This window comes from Euprymna scolopes, chromosome 7, assembly GCF_053919585.1.
Source record: "Euprymna scolopes isolate OS-2025 chromosome 7, ASM5391958v1, whole genome shotgun sequence".
NCBI lineage: Eukaryota > Metazoa > Mollusca > Cephalopoda > Sepiida > Sepiolidae > Euprymna > Euprymna scolopes.
In genome coordinates, this window is record NC_136488.1 from 93,436,081 (window position 1) to 93,455,125 (window position 19,045).

Below are 19,045 nucleotides of genomic sequence, written 5' to 3' on the forward strand. Positions count from 1 at the left end.
AATTAATAAAAAAAAAGAATAGTTATATTATTTATAAAATATTTTGTTGGGAACAGGATTTCCCTATATTAAAAACTAGTGATGGGACGATTCCAATATTTTTCCCAATTCCAAAACAATTACTGATTCCAATTCTTTATAAACCACTAAATATTTAACTATAAAGTTATTTTTTCCTGAATACTGAAAAGCACATATTCAATGTTCATATATTTTCTTAAATGTAAAAACACACTTGTTGGAGGAGGACTATAGATTTTAGTTCTGCTGGTAGATTAATTATTATTTTATTTTTACTACCAGATTTTGTTTTAAAGAAAATCAGATAAAAAAAAGATAAAGGAATCGTTTTTGGCATAGGAAAATAAGCACAAATTTTTCCAATACCAATTCTGATACTCCAAAATGTTCAGATTTTTCTGAATAATCGTCCTAACACTATTAAAAACCAACATAACAATTGATAATTTAAGACGCTTATTGGAATCACCATAAATGGTTTATTAAATTGATGCTCGGTTGTAGAGGACCTCGTTTAAATTCTTATCTGAAGGAATTCCTGTGGCATCAAATTGTCTGCACAGCATCCATTTATTTAAATGTATTTTGTTAAAACATGTTTTGTTCCTTACATTGAAAACTTACCTTGTATTTAACTTTGCCCTTGTGTGGAGGCAAGCAAATAGCAAAGTCTTTTTTATTATCAAAAGTAAGTTATAAAAGGATTTGTAAATAAAATTATTTATTTTATTATCGATTATTATGTAATTTTATTATGCATAAAAATTGCCTCAGCTTAGGAGTTCTCCTTCACTGACCGCAGGCAGGAAAGATCAGCATCCTAAATTCTCAATTCTTATATCGGTTTTTAATGTAGGGAAAATTCAGTTATTAAAGTTTTTGTGCTACTACATTTCATCTTCCCTCTCCTTGGTCAGTGATGGAGAAATCCTTATTTTGGGGTGCTGATTGCTTCCAAAATGGAACACTGTGGGTTGGAATAGCAGGTTTTTCCTTTCAAACTGTCCTTGACAATCTGGCTAGGAGCAAAATGTAGGATAGGTCGTGATACTACACTTAAACTTTATAAAAATAAAAATAGTAAAAAGATTTGTAAATAAAATTGCATATTTTTTAAATCTCGTTTTATACTTGTTGCTTGTTTTTAATGTACGGGGTGGAACGATAAATTTGTCGCCCTAAAGAAAACAATACTACAGCTTTATTTTAAAACTTTTATTGAAAAAATCAATTCAGATAACTTGATTATGTAGTAGAGCTGACATCTATTCAATGTAGCCGCCTTCATTCTCAATCACCGCCTCAATACGGGTTTGTAAACTAGTAGCATGCCTTTCCCATAAGCCCCAGCAGGAGCTCTGCAGATGGCAGCAATCAGACTGGCTTTGGTGTTGTGGGAGATCATGTTGATGATGTTCTTAGCGTATGACCAAAGTAGTCCAACGGGTTCAGGTCAGGGGATATGGGGTAGGGGTGGGGATCAGTGAAGGAAGAGTACAAAGTCGTAGCACTCTTTCTGAAGCCAAGTTTGGGTCTCTTTGGTCATGGTCTGGCACCGAATCCTGCTGCCACACTCAGGGTCTGCCAGCGGCCACCTGATTTCACCATGGGATCACCACACTCTTCAGCATATCCAGGTACAGTTAGGTGTTGACTTTGAAGATGTGAGGTGAGATGATGTGGCTCTTACTTGAAACTACACCAAAGACCATAGCTATGACTGGAAACTTAATTGAACTGTGCCTTCAGGCGTTGAACCATCCGGATTTGCATTTTGAGGGTGCTGGCAATGTTGTTATAACTTGAATTGGTAGAGAGTATGAGTTGTACAGTGGCGCATCTCCGATCTTTCACGTTGAACAGTGTGTCATTTTCAGACATGATAGAAGGCTTCTATTGCTCTAGGTATTTGTACACTACTGGCCAACTAGTACATGGTCTGCAACAAAAAAAATAAATGGAAATGAAATCCTGTCATCTTTTCTCTTGGGTGACAATTTTATCGTTCCACCCTGTAGAGAAAATCCTGTTCCCCTTTTTTTTAAAATAAAAATCTCAATCCAGAGTGCCTTGTTTTGGGAAGATTAAAAAAAAAAAATTTCCGTTGCGAAATAATGGCAAAAACTGAACAAGTGTCTTATTTTATATTTTTTTACAGAGGCCATGTGCATATGCAAAGGTCAAGGCCAAACCAGTGTTGATCAAAATCAGTCCTTTTGTTTCTCTCTCTGGCTCACATCGATTGGGGCCCTTATTCTCTTGTTGGTCCAATCTTTGTATTTATCTTTTATTTATATATGTATTCTCTCTTGTAGTTCAGTTTCGTTTATGATAATTAAAAAAAACAAACATTTTTGTTAAAGTCTTCCTCAAATTTCCTAAATATTACGAAAATTCTCTTACAGAATGTGGCTGGTTCTGTGCAAACCATCTTTACTTAAAATAAATTCCCAACACGAATCCTCCATCATTTTTAGGATGATTGGATGGTCTTCATCATTCCGACGGATGAACTGCTTTACATTTATGAGGGTTGTTTGCCAGTGCTTCTTGAATTTTCACAAATGTTTTCTCCGTTTACAAATGTTGTCTTTTGATCTTTTTTTTTTTCTATCGACCTCTTTTTGCTCTTCCATGCCCCTCCCCTCTCGAAAATAAACTTTCATAACATTTTAGTACAGTTCACAATGGAAGTAGAGAAAAACAACCAATTTGACTTCCTAGATGTATTAATTTGCACAAAGCAAGGAGTCATAGTATTCGTATAGTATGCCAGTCATCCTCTGAAAATATCTTGACTTAAAAGTATCACCCTCTGTACTGCGACTTTGGAGCACAAATTATCAGTGGCAGTTTAGACATATACAAAGAAGAAATAGCTAGCTTAAGAAATACTTTATAATGCAAATAAGATCTTTATAACTTTAAAAGACATCCAGTGGTGAGTTCCCATTTGGGGACTGTAGAGAATATGGAGTTGACCCTGATTATCATTGTTCCCAGATCTACTTGGTACTTGGGTGCACAGTGGTAATACTTATTAGGGCATCTGGTGCTACCAGATTAAACTCTCTGAAGATACTGGCTTCTTAGCCCAAAATTCTCCAAACATTGATGTTATTGTTTTTTCCTTTCCTTTTGCAAAACCTTATGTTCTGTAAAGTCAAAAGCAAAAACAACGATTTTCTTCTACAAAACAATCAAACCAAATACCATGGATAAATATTTAAAGAATAAAATCTTTCTCCAAAATTACTGGATCTGACATTAAATGAAAGGTGCTGATGTGCTATAAAATAAAACAAAAACAATGCAACATCTACTCTGTGAGTATCAACTCAAGCAAATAGAAAGCCTAACCTATGTGATAAAAAAAGATACAAAAATACATGTAGCTTATATGACATCAAAATAGTATTCCAGATTAGTTTGACCCTTTATAGCTAATCCTAACTTTGGTTTCATTTATCCCAGCTTTCTTTTCAGTTTTTTAAAACTATTCCTAGCATTCGTACAATTATTGGTATTATAGTAATTATCTTTATGTTGCATATTCCTTTCATATCTCTATAATATACTAGAAAATGTACCTGGTGTTGCCTGATATTAAACAAAACATTAAATCCCTTAAAAGAAACTGTGAATTGTGCATGCAAGTATTATGTTTTTTTCTAAACAGTTCACTTCTCGAAAGTAAAAAAATAATATTCGAGCTGAGATCAAAACCTAAAGACAGCAAGTCAAATATGATAACCATTAGACCAGCTTGAAACAATTTTTAAAAAGTGTTTTCAAACCTACTTAACATAATGTGAATGATTCGTGCAGGTGTAATCATGAAACAGTTCATAAACAGATAACAATTTGATGTTTCCCACATACCAATTTCTCCAGTTTGACCCTTTAGCCGCCTTTTTTTTCTGGATGAAAACCCATTTAAAACGTTTTCCATATGCCTGAATATCCTATATACCAAATTTCAAGTGTAGATAAAAAATCCATTGAGTATATAGGCTGAGAAGTGTCCTCACACACACATTCTCACTTTTATAGATATATATGCTAAAATAGTAATACCAAGCAACGTACCATTTAGCGCTGGACAAGGCACATTCTGCTACTTAATCTAACAGTCATAGTTTTTAAATCAGTAATTAATAAATTTCTCCTACGTCAATCAAAATAAAAGTTAGATGAATGAATTCAAAATAAAATTTTCTTTAAAATAGTATTTTAATATTTTTATTGTTACTTATATATTGAAAGAAATTACAATTTATTTTCACCTATTAATTACGAAACATGTCGCAATGGCATATCTGCAAGTGGTAGATGACTTTTCGGATACATGCGTTTTAGGTCTGTTCATATAAATACTCAACACAGAAGTTCTACTAGTCGATAACGTTTGTTTTATATTTTTAAACTAATAAGAGGATAGAATTATCATTATCACGGAATTTAAACCAAACACCTGCAACTTTCTAGTCAATAGGTAGAACATCTTGAAGTAGTGCAAAAATAAATCAAGATAGAAAATTCGTTCAAACAGTATGTAATAGCCAATGTATTTATTTCTTTTGTTATAAAATTTGAAAAGAATTGGTTAAGAACTTTTTATGTATGTATCAGTAGAAATGATAGCTTACAACAATGAGGTATATATTTTTTATTTTTACTTTTAATGATTTAGAAAACATCAGTCTTTTATTATGAAAAGAAAAAGAATATTTTGGTTATGTTTTATTTTAGCGTCAGAAAAATTTAAAAAAAAAAAAATTCAATTCAAACTAAACGTTGAATAGAAGAAAGTTTGGTGCTTATGCACTTATGTTACTGTGCTATTTTTTAAAAATAGTATTTTCAAGTTTTACAATATCTTTTTTTTTTTTTTATTAAACTAGCAGCCACCCGACATTACCCAGTCATAAAATATGCTTAAATATGATATTTTGATTAATGTAGACTTCGTTTTTATTATTATACTAACGGGGGTACCTGGCATTGCCCAGGTGTTTGGAGGTGTAAAAGAAGAAGAAAAAAGTTTGGTAGGCTCGAACCCGAACCCTTGAGGTTAAATACTGATGACTTACCCACCACGCTACAATGGCAGAAAACTGAGAATGTGTGAAATAAAATGATTAAAAAGTTATGTGAGAGGTGCGTGTTTAATGAGGTCAAACATCACACCACAGTGAATGAAAAGTGGCAGGTGCCAATTTTACTGCAGGATAGCTCTTTTGGGTTTGTTTTTTTCACAACTTTGTCTGATTTTGTTTCCTCAACATGTTGGGGAAAACCAGCTCCCCCTTTATTAGGGGAGTGTGTCCAAATGTCTGATATGACGGTGACCACTTTCTGGACGTTTCCGGTCCGTGGGCCGAGAATTGCTCATTAGTTTCACATCATTTTCGCTTTTATACGAAAATGCCGAATCAACACAAGATGGGCCGAAATAGAAGAATTGTGTAAAACTCAACATAAATAAATCTAGCCGCGACGCGCATTTGCAAATCGTAGATATTATTATCTAGGGGGTATATAAACACTTCTAAGCCCAGTGAAAAAAAGCCTTTCTTGGACATACCAAAACTCTCGTGTGCGTTTTGCCTTTTATATATATAGATTATATTAGACTCAATATATAGTAATAATTTAAAAAGTTTAAAAAAAAAAAAAAGAAAGAAAAAAAAGACTCTTGCGCGACCACCGAGAATTGAAACCAAAACGTTTAACTTATAATTTACTTTTTCCTTTGATATTAATGCCTGAGCTATGAAGACATGTTTGCTGCAAGGCTAAAAATTAAAACATAAACCAATAGCTATTATGTTATGCATGCATATTCATAATGCCATCGTTCAACCTACACCTGACAAATTCCATCTCTTTAATTTTCACACTTTTGCACCGATTTTCCCTGGCTAAAACCTCTATATAAAGTTTTGCATGGGTTTGAATATCTTATATATGAAGTTTCATGTCTGTAGATCAAAAACTCACAGAGGAGTTTGGTAGGCAAAATATTTTAAACAAATATACACACGTATAAATATATATAGAAAGAGGTTTGTGTTTACTATAACCTTTTTATGCAAATATTACGCAAGTATAAATCATGTAGAATATCTGCATGAATATAATTACACATAGTAGTTAACTAAAGATGATCATCCCATAAGAAAACTGAAAACAAAAAAAAAACTAATAGGGAATTAATTAAAATGAATATGCAAATTAGCTAGATTTTTTGCAGATGAATGCAATTCCACAACCCATATATAACAAAGTTGTATTTTCTTTTTAAATAAATAGAAAAAAAGGGTTTTTGATATGAATATCAGTATACAAAAAAAAAAAAAAAAATTTATAGGAGCATATGTGAAAATGCAGAATAATTACAAAGCACCCTCCCTTTCCCATCTTAAGAATGGATTTCTAAATTATAACATTATTTTAGCACAGTCACATAAGTGCATAAGTACTAGAAGTTTATTTATATAAAACTAAATGAAAAACACACTTAAATGGAAGAGGAATGTTTAATACAACCAATAAGACATTCAAAAATGTTATTATTTTTATATATATTTATATTAGATTATGTTACTATTAATTAATAAATACTGAAAATTTCATTAAAATTGGTTGATTTTCTGAATTTTGGTAAATTTTTAAATGAAGGAGGAGGGGCTGTGACTTTAAAACAGGGTTCTCCAAACTTTTTAAACGTTTTATTTAGAAACCCATTCTTAGCATGGGGATAAGGTGTTTTGTATCTATTCTGTACGTTCACCTAACAATTTAATAAAAAATTATAATTATATTGTACTTACATTATTATTTAGAAACCTATTCTTAACATGAGGAGAGGAGGGTGTTTTGCAACTATTCTGTACTTTCATCTAATGATTTAATAAAAAAGGATATTGTAAAACTTGAATTTAACTTAAAAATAGTATTATTACAAAAAATAGCGCTGTAATTTTGTTTTATTTCATAAAGAAATTCTTTTTGTTTAATTTTTAATTTCGACACCACTTTTTTTTAAAAGCAAAAAACGCTTTTAAATGAGTTAAAACACATCAACCACTTATCCAGTTAAATAAAGAATAACTTATCTTGCCTATGGTCACATTTATTGGGTTTGTTTTATAATCCACAGAGGTATGAAAAAGTGATCAAAAAAACAAATATATAACAAATTAATGTTACTAAAGGCAAGATAAATTACTCTTTTACCTACCTTGATAAATTTTTGGTGTTGTAAATGTTTATTTTGTTTGAAAAACAAGTAGTGTCAATGTTACATAAAAACAAGAAAAAATGACTGCGATGTCTCTTGAAATCTTGGAAGTCTCGACAATGACTTAAAAATAAAAAATATACAAAATAGTGGTAGAAACCCACTCGATAATTGTCATGGCAACTTAAAACTGTTAGAATGAAACTCAATTATGCTAATTAATAATTTGAAAACAATAACTCTAATCTGTACAAAATCTCCTTTTATTTGATATGCTACAAGCCATATTTTAATAATTTCTTGGAATCGTATCGTGATCATCATCTTAGATTTCTTGGTTGCCATCTTTGATTTTCTGGTCACCATTTTGGATTTTTCACTGTGTAATGATGACAAATGATAATGTCCATCAGAATAATATTTCACATAATGATAAAGCTTTACCTCCCATTTTCTTAGCTGTTTTTTGGATGTTTCCCCTTAAAGCCGTTAAAATGAAACTTAATTATGCTAATTAGTTTAATGTCCTTGAAAACAATTCTAATCTGTACAAAATTTCCTTTAATTTGATATGCTACAAACCACATTTTTGTTAATTATTTCTTTGAATCACATCATGGTGGCAATCTTGGATTTTCTGGTCACCATCTTGTATTCTCAATCGCCATCTTGAATTTTTCATGATGTGATAATGACAAATGATAATGTCCATCAGAATAACACTTCATATGATGACAAAGCCTTACTTACCATTTTTCTTAGCTGTTTTTATGATGTTTCTACTTAAAACCATTAAAATGAAATTGAAATATGTTAATTAGTATGGAAGTTACCAAGTGAGATGGTCGTAAATACAGTTATCTGAACCTTCATGGTGTTATGACAATATGTTCAAAGTTTCAGCATAAAAATCTTAAAAAGATCTGAAAATAGAGCTTTTGATTGATTAGATTGGTTAGTCTGTAAATTGTGTAAATTTCCTACCATTTTCAGTTACAAGCTTATATGAACAGGTTTGACTTGAGACAAAATGTCCAGTTACAAGCTTATATTGAACAGGTTTGACTTGAGACAAAATGACCAGTGAACCATGCATTTTTTGATACTTTGCATGGTTATTTTTAAAAACTAAAGATATTTCTTTGTTTTTTATGCTCTTTTCAATCTTGATTTGAGTTTATTCGATGTAAAGAAAAAAAAATGGTGTGGTATTGCTAATTAAAAGATTTGCTTTTTATATGCAATTGAAATTTCATTTTCTATTACCCTATTCAGGTACCCGAGAACGCTCTCCTGTGAGAGTGCGCAATAAGCTGTGTGATGCTGCTGCCACATCCACGACAGAACACAAAGATGAGCTGCCAATCGAACCTTTGAAGCGATCTACACGAGGTTCCACTCGGCCAAAGGGTGAGCATTTTCACTAAAATAAAAATTATTCTTTGTGCTCAGTCTCGTATTGTTAACATTTTTTGTCTAACAAAATATTAAATTTTGCACTAAATATTATTTTCTAATGCTAAAAATAAATTTTAAATTATGAAACCTAATGTTAAATAATAAAAAAAAAAGATTTCTTTTTAAAATATTTTTTTTACTATTTTTTATCATAACCAGAACTTAAAAACGTAATACTTGTGGAAAAATATTTTTGTTTACTTAATGAACCTTTTTTTTTTAGCATTTTGACAAAGTTGTTTCTCCCCTTAGTCTTTTGTGCAATCCAAGAAAATTTTCTGAATTTTTGAGTTTAAAATTGATTATTTGTACTCTTCAGGTTATTCAGATTTCTGTTTTCATCTTGGGTGTTATGCTTACAGCATTTTGGTTGATGTAATTTACAACTTTCAGATACATTTCATCAAGCTTGGAGAATCTTTGTTGTAGAAGAGGGTTTTCCAGTAATTATATTGGGCAACAGTGGTCTCCTAAGTTGATCTAATATAGAATTTTATGCAGTATTGGAACCATTAATTAATAGACGTTCAATGACTGAAGGAGTGGCACTTGTCTGACAAGACGTGGCAATCATCATCATATATATATATATTTACCAGTGGTGAAAAAAAAAAAAAGAAGAATTTTTTTATGAAATATATATATATATATATATATATATATATATATATATATATAAAATACAGTAATAAAACGTGATTTTGTTGCTAGATGGGTTTGTCTGGGACGTACAAATGCAATCAGTTCATCAGAGCACATTCCATTAAAGTACTTGTAAAACAGGCACAGGGATGCAACATTATGGTGATGGGGCATCGGTTGAAGCTTGGTTGATAGTGCGGGACCTATTAGATTGGAGACTTTTTTGGGGATCTTGTCTAAGAGAGAGAGAAACTTGTGGTGGATGCACTAGTCCTGATGTAGCAACAATGCTCCATGCATGGGTGAATGGTGGCTTTATAGAGATACAGGATATTCTAACGTGAATAATTTCCTAGCACAGTAAAGGGAACCCACCTTCGTTGCAGAAACTTTTGGAATGTCCTTAATCTATTTATTCCAGTTGTCTGTGAATGTTACACTGAGAAGTTTAAAGATTTTACCTTCTCTTAGAGAATGGGTTAGTTTAACTGACCTATTCTCAAAGAGATAAGGCTAATTGTTTAAGGTGCTCCCATTGCGGAATGCCAACTGGGCTACTGAAGCACTTTTTTTTAGGTCAGAATGTTCTTATCCTAAGCTTTTCAAAACCACATTTAACCAAGTGTCTAACCTCCTGATAGGGAATGGGGGTGGGGCTAGCTCCAGGAAATTGGTGAAGAAACGAAACGATTTTTATATACATTTTTATTATCGCTCTGCTTGGAGAGTTTTCAGGCAGCTGTTGACAATTTTACAAAATGCAGGGATCTCATCATGTGTGAAAGAGAGAAAGAGGTAGTGGACAACACACCTATCCGACCTCTACTATTATGTGATCCATGACAAAATGTCAAAAACGACACACTCCTGCATATAGAGAAAATAACTGGTCTCATTTTAAAGGCTTCCATGAGAAATGGTGTCATACAGCGATGTCTGAACAGGTACAACCAACCGTATCAAGTGCCATCAATCATCCAAGACGCTCGATTGATATAAGCCATTTTTTTATGATTGAAATTTAAAATAAAATCATCTGAAATAAGTTAAAACTTGAAAATTGTTATGGCAGTGACATTTTTGTTTACAGACACATTATATCCATTATAATAAGATAAAGATTTATCTACATGCTTTTTACATTTAAACTTTAGTTGGAAAATAACATATAAAAATAATAAGGTTTATTCTAACATTTTATTTAGTTTAGATGAGTACTTACTTGATTAAAATTAAACTTTGCTTTTGTTTGTTATTCGGATTGCTTTTTAGACATTTAAACATTTCAGAAAATAATTTTGAATATCAATTTTTAACAAAATTTGTTCTTGGTCCTGCCATTTGTGATATTGAATAAAAACATTTTTCCACAATGTAAATATCAAAATGAATTTTTTTTTTTAATTGCATAAATATAAAAAAGATATTTTATGGATTAAATGATTAAAGATTATTTTATTTTTATTTTATTATTGCTTGTCTTTCCAGAATGAGATTTAATCTTATTTTAACATTTTTAATTTCTAAACTTTTTATCTGCTTTCCATGAATTGATCATTTACATTTCACCACTTTTGCTTACATTAACGTTCTCTTTTCCCTTCTCTTCCTGCAATCTTCTGTCTCAAAAACAAATGTTTTCAAACTGTGCCTTGCTGTTGACTCATGTTGATAACATTTTTATAAGAGTTAGTCACATATTTTGAAAGCATTATTTCATAAAGTTAAATTTGTAAACTTTAGAAAACCGAGTAATGCTGTATTATCTTTTTATTAAATGAAAAATTATTTTAGGGTTTTTAGAGACTTTTGGTGTGATCTACTATAATCATAGAAGATGACTTCAATTTTTTTTTTTTTTTCTCATTTTGTTGCTGATCCAGGAGAGGTGGCCCCATGAAGAGAAAATTGTATGTCCAATCTCATTGATGATTGTATTAATTAATACAATCGTCAATGAGATCAGATGTAATAATTTTTCACTTTTTAATTTAATAAAAAATTATACAGAATTACTCGATTTTATAAAGTTTCAAAATTTAACCTTTTTTATGTTAAATCCTCTACATATATCAAGATTACAACAGAATATTATAGAGATGCAACACCAGTTTTTCTAGCACTTTTGGTTCCATAGCTTTGCCATATTAACCCTATCTGATTTTGCTTTAATAATAATTCATCAACAAACCCCTAACTCACTAATTATACATTGTGTATCTAAACGACCAGAGATTGTTGAAAATTAAACCAGTATTAAATCTGAGTGAATAAATTAAATGAATTAAATATGAATGTTTACATTTAACACCACATCTGTCACTTAAATTTCCTCTGAAACCTTAACTAGAGTTAAATTTAAACAAAATAAGATACAATGGTGCTTCTTGGCATAACAATCCTTGGTAAATGCACTAAATAAAATTTTAATTTTGGTGATTAAAAACTGGTATTCAAATTTTCGGGAAAACAATTCAGTAGTTTTTCTAATTATTTAAGATATTCAAATTTTTTTTCCTTGATTCACTAACTTATGTAAGTGTTGCTATTTTCTTATTTTTCACAGGTGATCAGGGGCAGTAACTCATTTCTGTCGTTATGGATTGACACATTTTTTTTTTATTTAAATAGTAAATTTTTGTTTAGCAAAATGCATCTGGCAGCAGAAATTCAATAAATGTGTGAACTAATAAAACAAAAATTACCGGATTGTTTTCTGTAAAATTTGGCAACACACACACCATAACAATTATGCATTTCTTAAAGTTAGAATTTTATTTAGCATATCTATCAGGGAGTGTTGTGTCAAGAAGCATTGATTTAATTTAAAAAATAAGGAGAGATTACCACAAGCAAGTACACTATAAACAAATTGATGCTGTGTTACACACTGAGCCATCCATTAGCTGCCTAGTAAACTAGTCTGGTAGGAGTGGAATTATCAAGTTTCCTCTTGTGATTTTATTTGGATGAAGAGAAGTGCTGGAAAGTCAATGTTGCACTTGTGTCAACCATGTATCAAAGCCACTTTTTTTTTTTTTTTTTTTTCCTTATTTTATTCACATCCCTAATCATGGAAATTCCCTCCAAACATTTTTATATAGTCCAACAATGAAAATAGCTTGGAATTTTGTGTGCATTGTGTAATCATAAATACAATTAACGTGACATTTTGAATAAATAATATCACAATTTGATTTATGCAGTTTATGAAGATAGTGACAATATAAATGGATATTAAAAAAAGACAATGCAGAAATAGAAAAGAACTGTCTAAAAAATTTTAAAAATATATTTTATTCCCAGGAGACAATACTTTTTTAAAAAACGATTTTGTCATTTTCACATTTCAGACTTAATTTCCTAATGTTACTGAATTTTTGAGATGAGGATTGATTATTTGGCTTGTTCTTACTATTATTCTTATCTTTGATGCATCTTTTTGAACTTAGGGGTCTTTTTTGACCTTGGGAATCTATATGGAATTTTGAAATTGCATTTTTTTTTTTTGTTACTTTTGTTTACCCCAAACAAGACATGTTTCCATTTGAATGTAAAAGGCTACTATTTGGGACTATGTCTATAGGGAACTGTGTGAGCAGATAAGTGAGACGTTTGTTCACATTACATTTAAACTCCTGCATTTTAGTACAGCCAGGGAAGCAGGAAACGGGGAGGGAATTCCAAAGTCTAGCAGTACAAGGGAAGAAACGATTAGAGTAGAAAGTTTTCTAGTATCTATGAACCCCTACAGTGGAGGGATGGAATTTTGCTGCTAGACAGGTTTGTCGAGGAAATGTACATTGAGGAGGTGCAAATGCAATGAATTCATCAGAGCACATTCCATTAAAGTACTTATAAAACAGGCACAGGGATGCAACATTGCAGTGATGAGACAAGCGTTGGAGTTTGATTTATAGTGGAAGACCTATGAGATTGGAAACTTTATTGGACAATGTCTAAGAGGGAAAGGGTAGATATAGGTTCCTGAATTTGGAAAGATGCATCTGATTTCATTGATTACATTGGTATACATATTACTTACTGTGAAGATGACAACCAAGATAAGAATCAAACAAAGTGTTACAAGTAGAACTAAAATTTAAAATTTTGAAATTCTGTACATGTTTTCGAATTCAAAGAAGGTCAAAGGTGACATTGTCTGAAATGTGAAAATAACAAAGATGGTGTTCAAAAAGTCACTCAAAAATAAAAAGAATCTATTTTAAGTTCAAACCCCATCAGTGACTTTTTGGACACCCTGTGTATAATACATATATATATATTATATAGCCGATGCCTTATATCTCCACAAGCATTGGTTTATGAAAATCAAACTTTTGTACTAATGAGTATCTCAAATAATTTATAATTTTCTCCATTTTTTCTGAATACTTGGCCAATCTAATAATTTTATGGAAACAATGACAATAGAGATATATGTGCAGAATATAAAATATAAATTTAAATAAATGATTCTAAAGCAGGAATTCATAAATGTGTTAGATAAACAAAAGAAAACAAGGGAAAAACTGTTTGAAAAAGAACAAATAGAAAATGATTAGGATATGACAGTGAGAGTATGTGCATATATATCATTGTAACTGTTGGTTTAGTATTATTAGATTGGGCTATTTTCCAAGAGAGAAACAGAAACATACAATTATAGATTATTAGGAAATTTAAACTAAAATGAATGGGCTTATTTCCATAAATAAATGCTTGTAGATACCGTATCCTGTAGTTCTTTTGTTCATTTACTTTTGAGTAGAGGAGAGGACGTATTTGTTATTGACATAAATTGTAGAATTAACAATGAGTTGAAATCTTGCTGATGAATATCTGACGTTCACTTACACACTATTAATGCTCTTGAGAAAAGTATGGACCCAAATAGCCAGAATTTATGGCCTAGCGAATATGTATAGTATTATGTAAAGTTATTGCTCTTGATAAAACTATCTTGGGGAAAATTTTGGTGTTTGTGCAATATAATGGAATTTCAAACAAATGCATTTCAGGTAAAAATTCTCTCCCATACTTACATGTCATGTCGAAATTCTAGAAATTACGAAAAATAAATAATCCAGTAGTAAAATAATTACAAGTAAGAATAGAAATTATTTAGTTAAGTTTTATTGTATGTTTCAATGTGGAAGAGTTGTATGACCAATTCTGTGACAAATTAACTTATCTTTGTTTTCTTTGAAATCCACCATTAAAAAAAATAGAAAATGTCTGCTTGCTAGTGTCGATAATTTTTTGTGAAAAATAGATCTCACATATCTTCTATTGGTTCATTTTTAATAATTTTTGGAATTTATTCTAATTTCGACATCATACAAATGGATGTAATAGCGTTTTTACCTGAAATGCATTTGTTCGAAATTCCATTATACTGCACAAACACCAAAATCTTTGTCAATAACTTTCATTTAAAACTCGTAGAAGCCATTTAAAACTTTGTACATATTAGATATGATTATATATATACTGTATTAACAAAACCAAGACTTGTAGCTTACTTTTTAAGTCATCTCTCTTTGGCTTAAAACTTATTGGTATATGAAAATTTACTGAATTATACGAACCCAGTAAAACTCAGTATATTACAAACAAGTATATATATATATATATATATATATATATATATATATATGAGCAAATAGTTAATAAAACATATTTTTATAGATATAGATCTCATTAAGTGATTATTATTTAATTTTAGTATTTGGTGTTAGTAGAAATAGTTGTTGTAGTAGATATGAAAATATCTGTAGGTGATTAGAAAGCATCTTTCTTTTTTTTTTTTTGCATATCAATTCTATTTTCCTTTGTTGATGATTCCTCTTCCTTCTTTTGCCTCTCACCAACTGCTACCCTCTTGTCATTTGCTTGGCATTCACTTTAAAAAAAAATATAGCTTTGAATTACATTTAAAGGTTTTTCGTTTGTGTAAATTCATTTGAATGATTTGTAAACTCAAATTATTTGCTTCTATTTCTCTCGTATGAACTATTTTTTTATGTTGTGGTTTTCACATGTTGCAAGCGGTTTCCCCCACATCCTGGTCGTTACTATTTTTGTAACTTTTTAGCCATTATACTCTTTTACCATCTTTAGGTGCCATTGGTGATAGTCAGTAACCATCCACAAATCTTTGAACTGAACATGCTATTTAATACACTCTGGGTTGATTGTTCTCATTCTTTATGCCATGACGTTTTTTTTTGTTTTTATTTAAAAAATTTTTTTTTGGTTTACAGATATCTTGTATCACTTTATGATTTTCTTAAATTCTATCACATGAAATTGAACTGATACTATATATCTGTAGTAATACTGGATGCAGATGTTTAAAAAAAAATGGCATTAAAACAGTATATTCTACATGAGGTTAGATTAAGCAGAGAACTGGAAAATTCTAATAGAAATTAAAAGATTAGAACTAGAGCTATCAATAAACATTACTATGAGCGACAATATCATTTTAAAAGGCAATACAATTTGGAAATTAGTTCAAAACTACTTATTTTGGTTTACCTATTCATTTATGATGTATTTCCATTAAAAAATCTTTTTTTAAATTTTTAATAGAAGTTATAAGCATCTGAATTTCTGTAATTATTGGTTGTGAGTAAAATATTCAGTACCAGTCATTTTATTTATAGACATTAGACCCCCTTATTACTTTACTCACAACCAATAATTATGGAGCTTTATAACTGAGATTAAACATTAGAAGTTTTTTGGATGCAAATAGTAAAGTTTACTGTCAGGATATGACATAATGATGAAGAGGTAAACGTTTTTATCATTGGCAGGGGAGTCAAAGTTCTTTCTTCATTCTCTCAGGCTGTAAAAGAATAAGACATCAAATAGTATGATGCCATTGAACAAATATCTGGTTGGAGTTTTTGGTAGTTGTCCAGGATTCCCTTTGTATTAAAAAAACAAAAATACAGAAAAATCTGTACATACCCATGACTGAAATGAAAAAAAAAATCATATTCTAAAAATTACCTAAATTGATCAAGTAGTTTTTATTTTTATAAAGTAAACCATTTTTAGATGACTTCAAGTTATTAATGGAAAACTGTAGGCATTACAAAACTGATCTTTGAATTAGGGTGGAGTTGTCTGCTCTTATTTCTTGAAGATGGTGACATGAGAAGGTCTCTTTTTGCTTACTCGTAAAATTTGATTTTCTTAACTAAAAATAAAACTACTTGATAAATTTACATTATTTTTGGAATATGACATTTTTGTTATATCATGGTCACATACATCATACATTTTTTTTATTTTTGTTTTTTAATATAGGAAGAATTTTGGACGAGAATGGAGTTTTTTTTTGTTGTTTTTTTTTTTAATTATTCTTATTTATTACATTATTACAGCCATAAAGAAAAAGAAAAGATCAACATCTCTGCGACCATCACCATCACTGCCATTACTACAGAGACATCATTATTCATAAAGCTATCTACTTACAATGTGCCAATAAGACAGTTAGTGTGAATAGAAAGGATTCCCCCATCAATCTTGAAAAACGGTTTAGTAGTTCCATGTGACATTACATATCTAATGAATCATGAAATTGAAGAATGAATGTAGTATAATCCGTTAGATTAAATAACTGATTTGGTTTGGAATCTCTAGATGGTTACTGATTATGACAGAATGCACTTGAAGAAAGCGGGAAAAGACAGTGAATGAAATATGAAAATGGCAGCAACGTAGATGAGGAAAACAATTGGAAAGATGTGAATAATGGAATAACTGGAATTACTAGATTAACTTGATTTCCTTACTCCGCTTCTTCTTTGACTTCTTTTTCCTCTTCTGTACTTCTCGCTTTTTTCTCTTTTCGTTTAACTTTTCCATGTCCACCTTTGCCTGTTGTTTCTATCTTTATTATTTTGCCATTCCCTCATTCTCTTTCTCTCTTGCGGAAAAATTATTGGTCTCCTTTTATTGCTTCCTTGACCTGCTTTCCACTCTTTCATTTTCACATAACAAAACATATATATATATATATATATATATATATATATATATATATATATATATATATATATATATCCATCTTTCAGTTATATTTTTTCCAATATCATATTTTCAAAATAATTCCATAAGTTAAAACATTAAAAAAAAAAAAAATTAAATTATTTTTTTTTTTCGTTTCTTTCTTTTTTTCTCTTTTTTTTTTTTTTTTTCTTTTTTCTTTTCTTTTTTTCCAAACCAATTATTTTCAGGTTTCTCTGGCGTTCGGTCCAGATGTCCATTAGGGTGTGAGGATCATAAAAGTGCCACGCCTCCTAGAGTTGCACCTCCTCCTACTCCTACTCCTCCTCCACCTCACACCACCACCACCATCACCAACACCACCACCCCGGGGCCTGGCTGTGCTGCTACTAAGAACTTAGCTTTACCACGGGGAGTGGATACTTCTGCGCCAGTATGAAGACTTTTCAATTTTTTCTATTTTTAGAGTAGGGACTTAAGTCCATTTATTTTTTTAATTCTGTTTATGTATGTGATTACTTTGTTAGCATGTGGTGAATGTAAGTTTCTTCATTTTAAAAAAATCTTTCTTATTCGGCCTTCAAATAGGATATATTATATAAGGCACCGTGGATAATATTCTTTGTATTATCATCATTGTTATTTCTGTTGCCATAATATCATTATTGCATTCATTTTTATGTCAGGTGTTATCTGAAAGTATGTAAGCCACTGTTTTATATTTATGTCTACAAAAGTTTTCTTAGAATTCTGTTTCCAAATTTTTTAGATGAGGATTGATAATTTGTATTATTTTGGACTATTATTCTCATCTTGGTTGTTATTTTTGCAACATTTTGGCCAATGTAACATCTGATCTTTAGATGTGTCTTTTCAAATTTGGGAATCTTTATGCCAAACTCAGGAACCGACATGGAATTTTAAACTGATCTCTTTATTTAAACCACGAGGTAGATTGTTCCCACGGTGCAACTTTTTAAAGGTGTTGATTAACAATTACTTCTAAGTCACAATCTTCTGGGAGTTGCAGGTTCGACAAACCCATTTAGCAACAAAATCCCACCTGTTCACGTTAGAGGTCCCTAGATGTCAGAAAGCCTTCTACTCTAATAGTTGATTTCCTTCAGACTACTAGACTGGAATTATCGCCTTGCTTCCCTGACTGCACTCACATGCAGAAATTTAAATGTAATGTAAACTGACATCTCATTTGCTTACATCGTTCCCTGTGAACATGATCCCAAATATTAGCTCTTTATGTTCAAGTGGCAGTATATTTTGTTTACAATGAATAAGTGTAAAAATTAATAATTCTTACTACAGCTAGTGCTGGTTAAGAATAGTATAAACGTTAACACATTTACCTGATCATGGCTGATGTAACAAGAACGATCTACCCCCCCTCGCTCCCTTAAAGAAAGAGCTCAGTTTAAAATTCTGTGCAAGTTTCAGAGTTCAACAAAGATGTTTGGAGAAGATTACATTGTGTGAAACATTGTAAGAGTAATCCAAATAATTCACAGGATAATTGTTTCAAATAAGGTAACATTTCTATTTTTTTTTTTTTTTTTTAAGAAAAAAAAACAATTTCTTTTTCTTATCTTCTGGTTTGTATTTTAGTTTTTGTTGCTTTCTAAATAAAGCGGATCC

General features: G+C 30.6%; 1 protein-coding gene across 5 annotated transcripts in view; it reads left to right on the plus strand.

Annotated features, from left to right (window-relative positions):
• Window positions 1-19,045, plus strand: part of LOC145279834 (uncharacterized) — a 192,612-nt gene that overhangs the window by 152,961 nt on the left and 20,606 nt on the right. For 3 of the 5 annotated variants that reach the window (XR_013868465.1, XM_080131264.1, XM_080131265.1), the window contains 2 exons: window positions 8,543-8,677; window positions 17,626-17,828. Coding sequence is in view for 3 of the 5 variants with exons in the window: in XM_080131264.1 (XP_079987390.1) it covers window positions 8,543-8,677; window positions 17,626-17,828 (338 nt within the window). In the remaining 2 variants the exon portion in view is untranslated. The remainder of the gene's footprint in view (window positions 1-8,542; window positions 8,678-17,625; window positions 17,829-19,045) is intronic. The other 2 variants (XR_013868466.1, XM_080131266.1) reach the window with 1 other exon arrangement.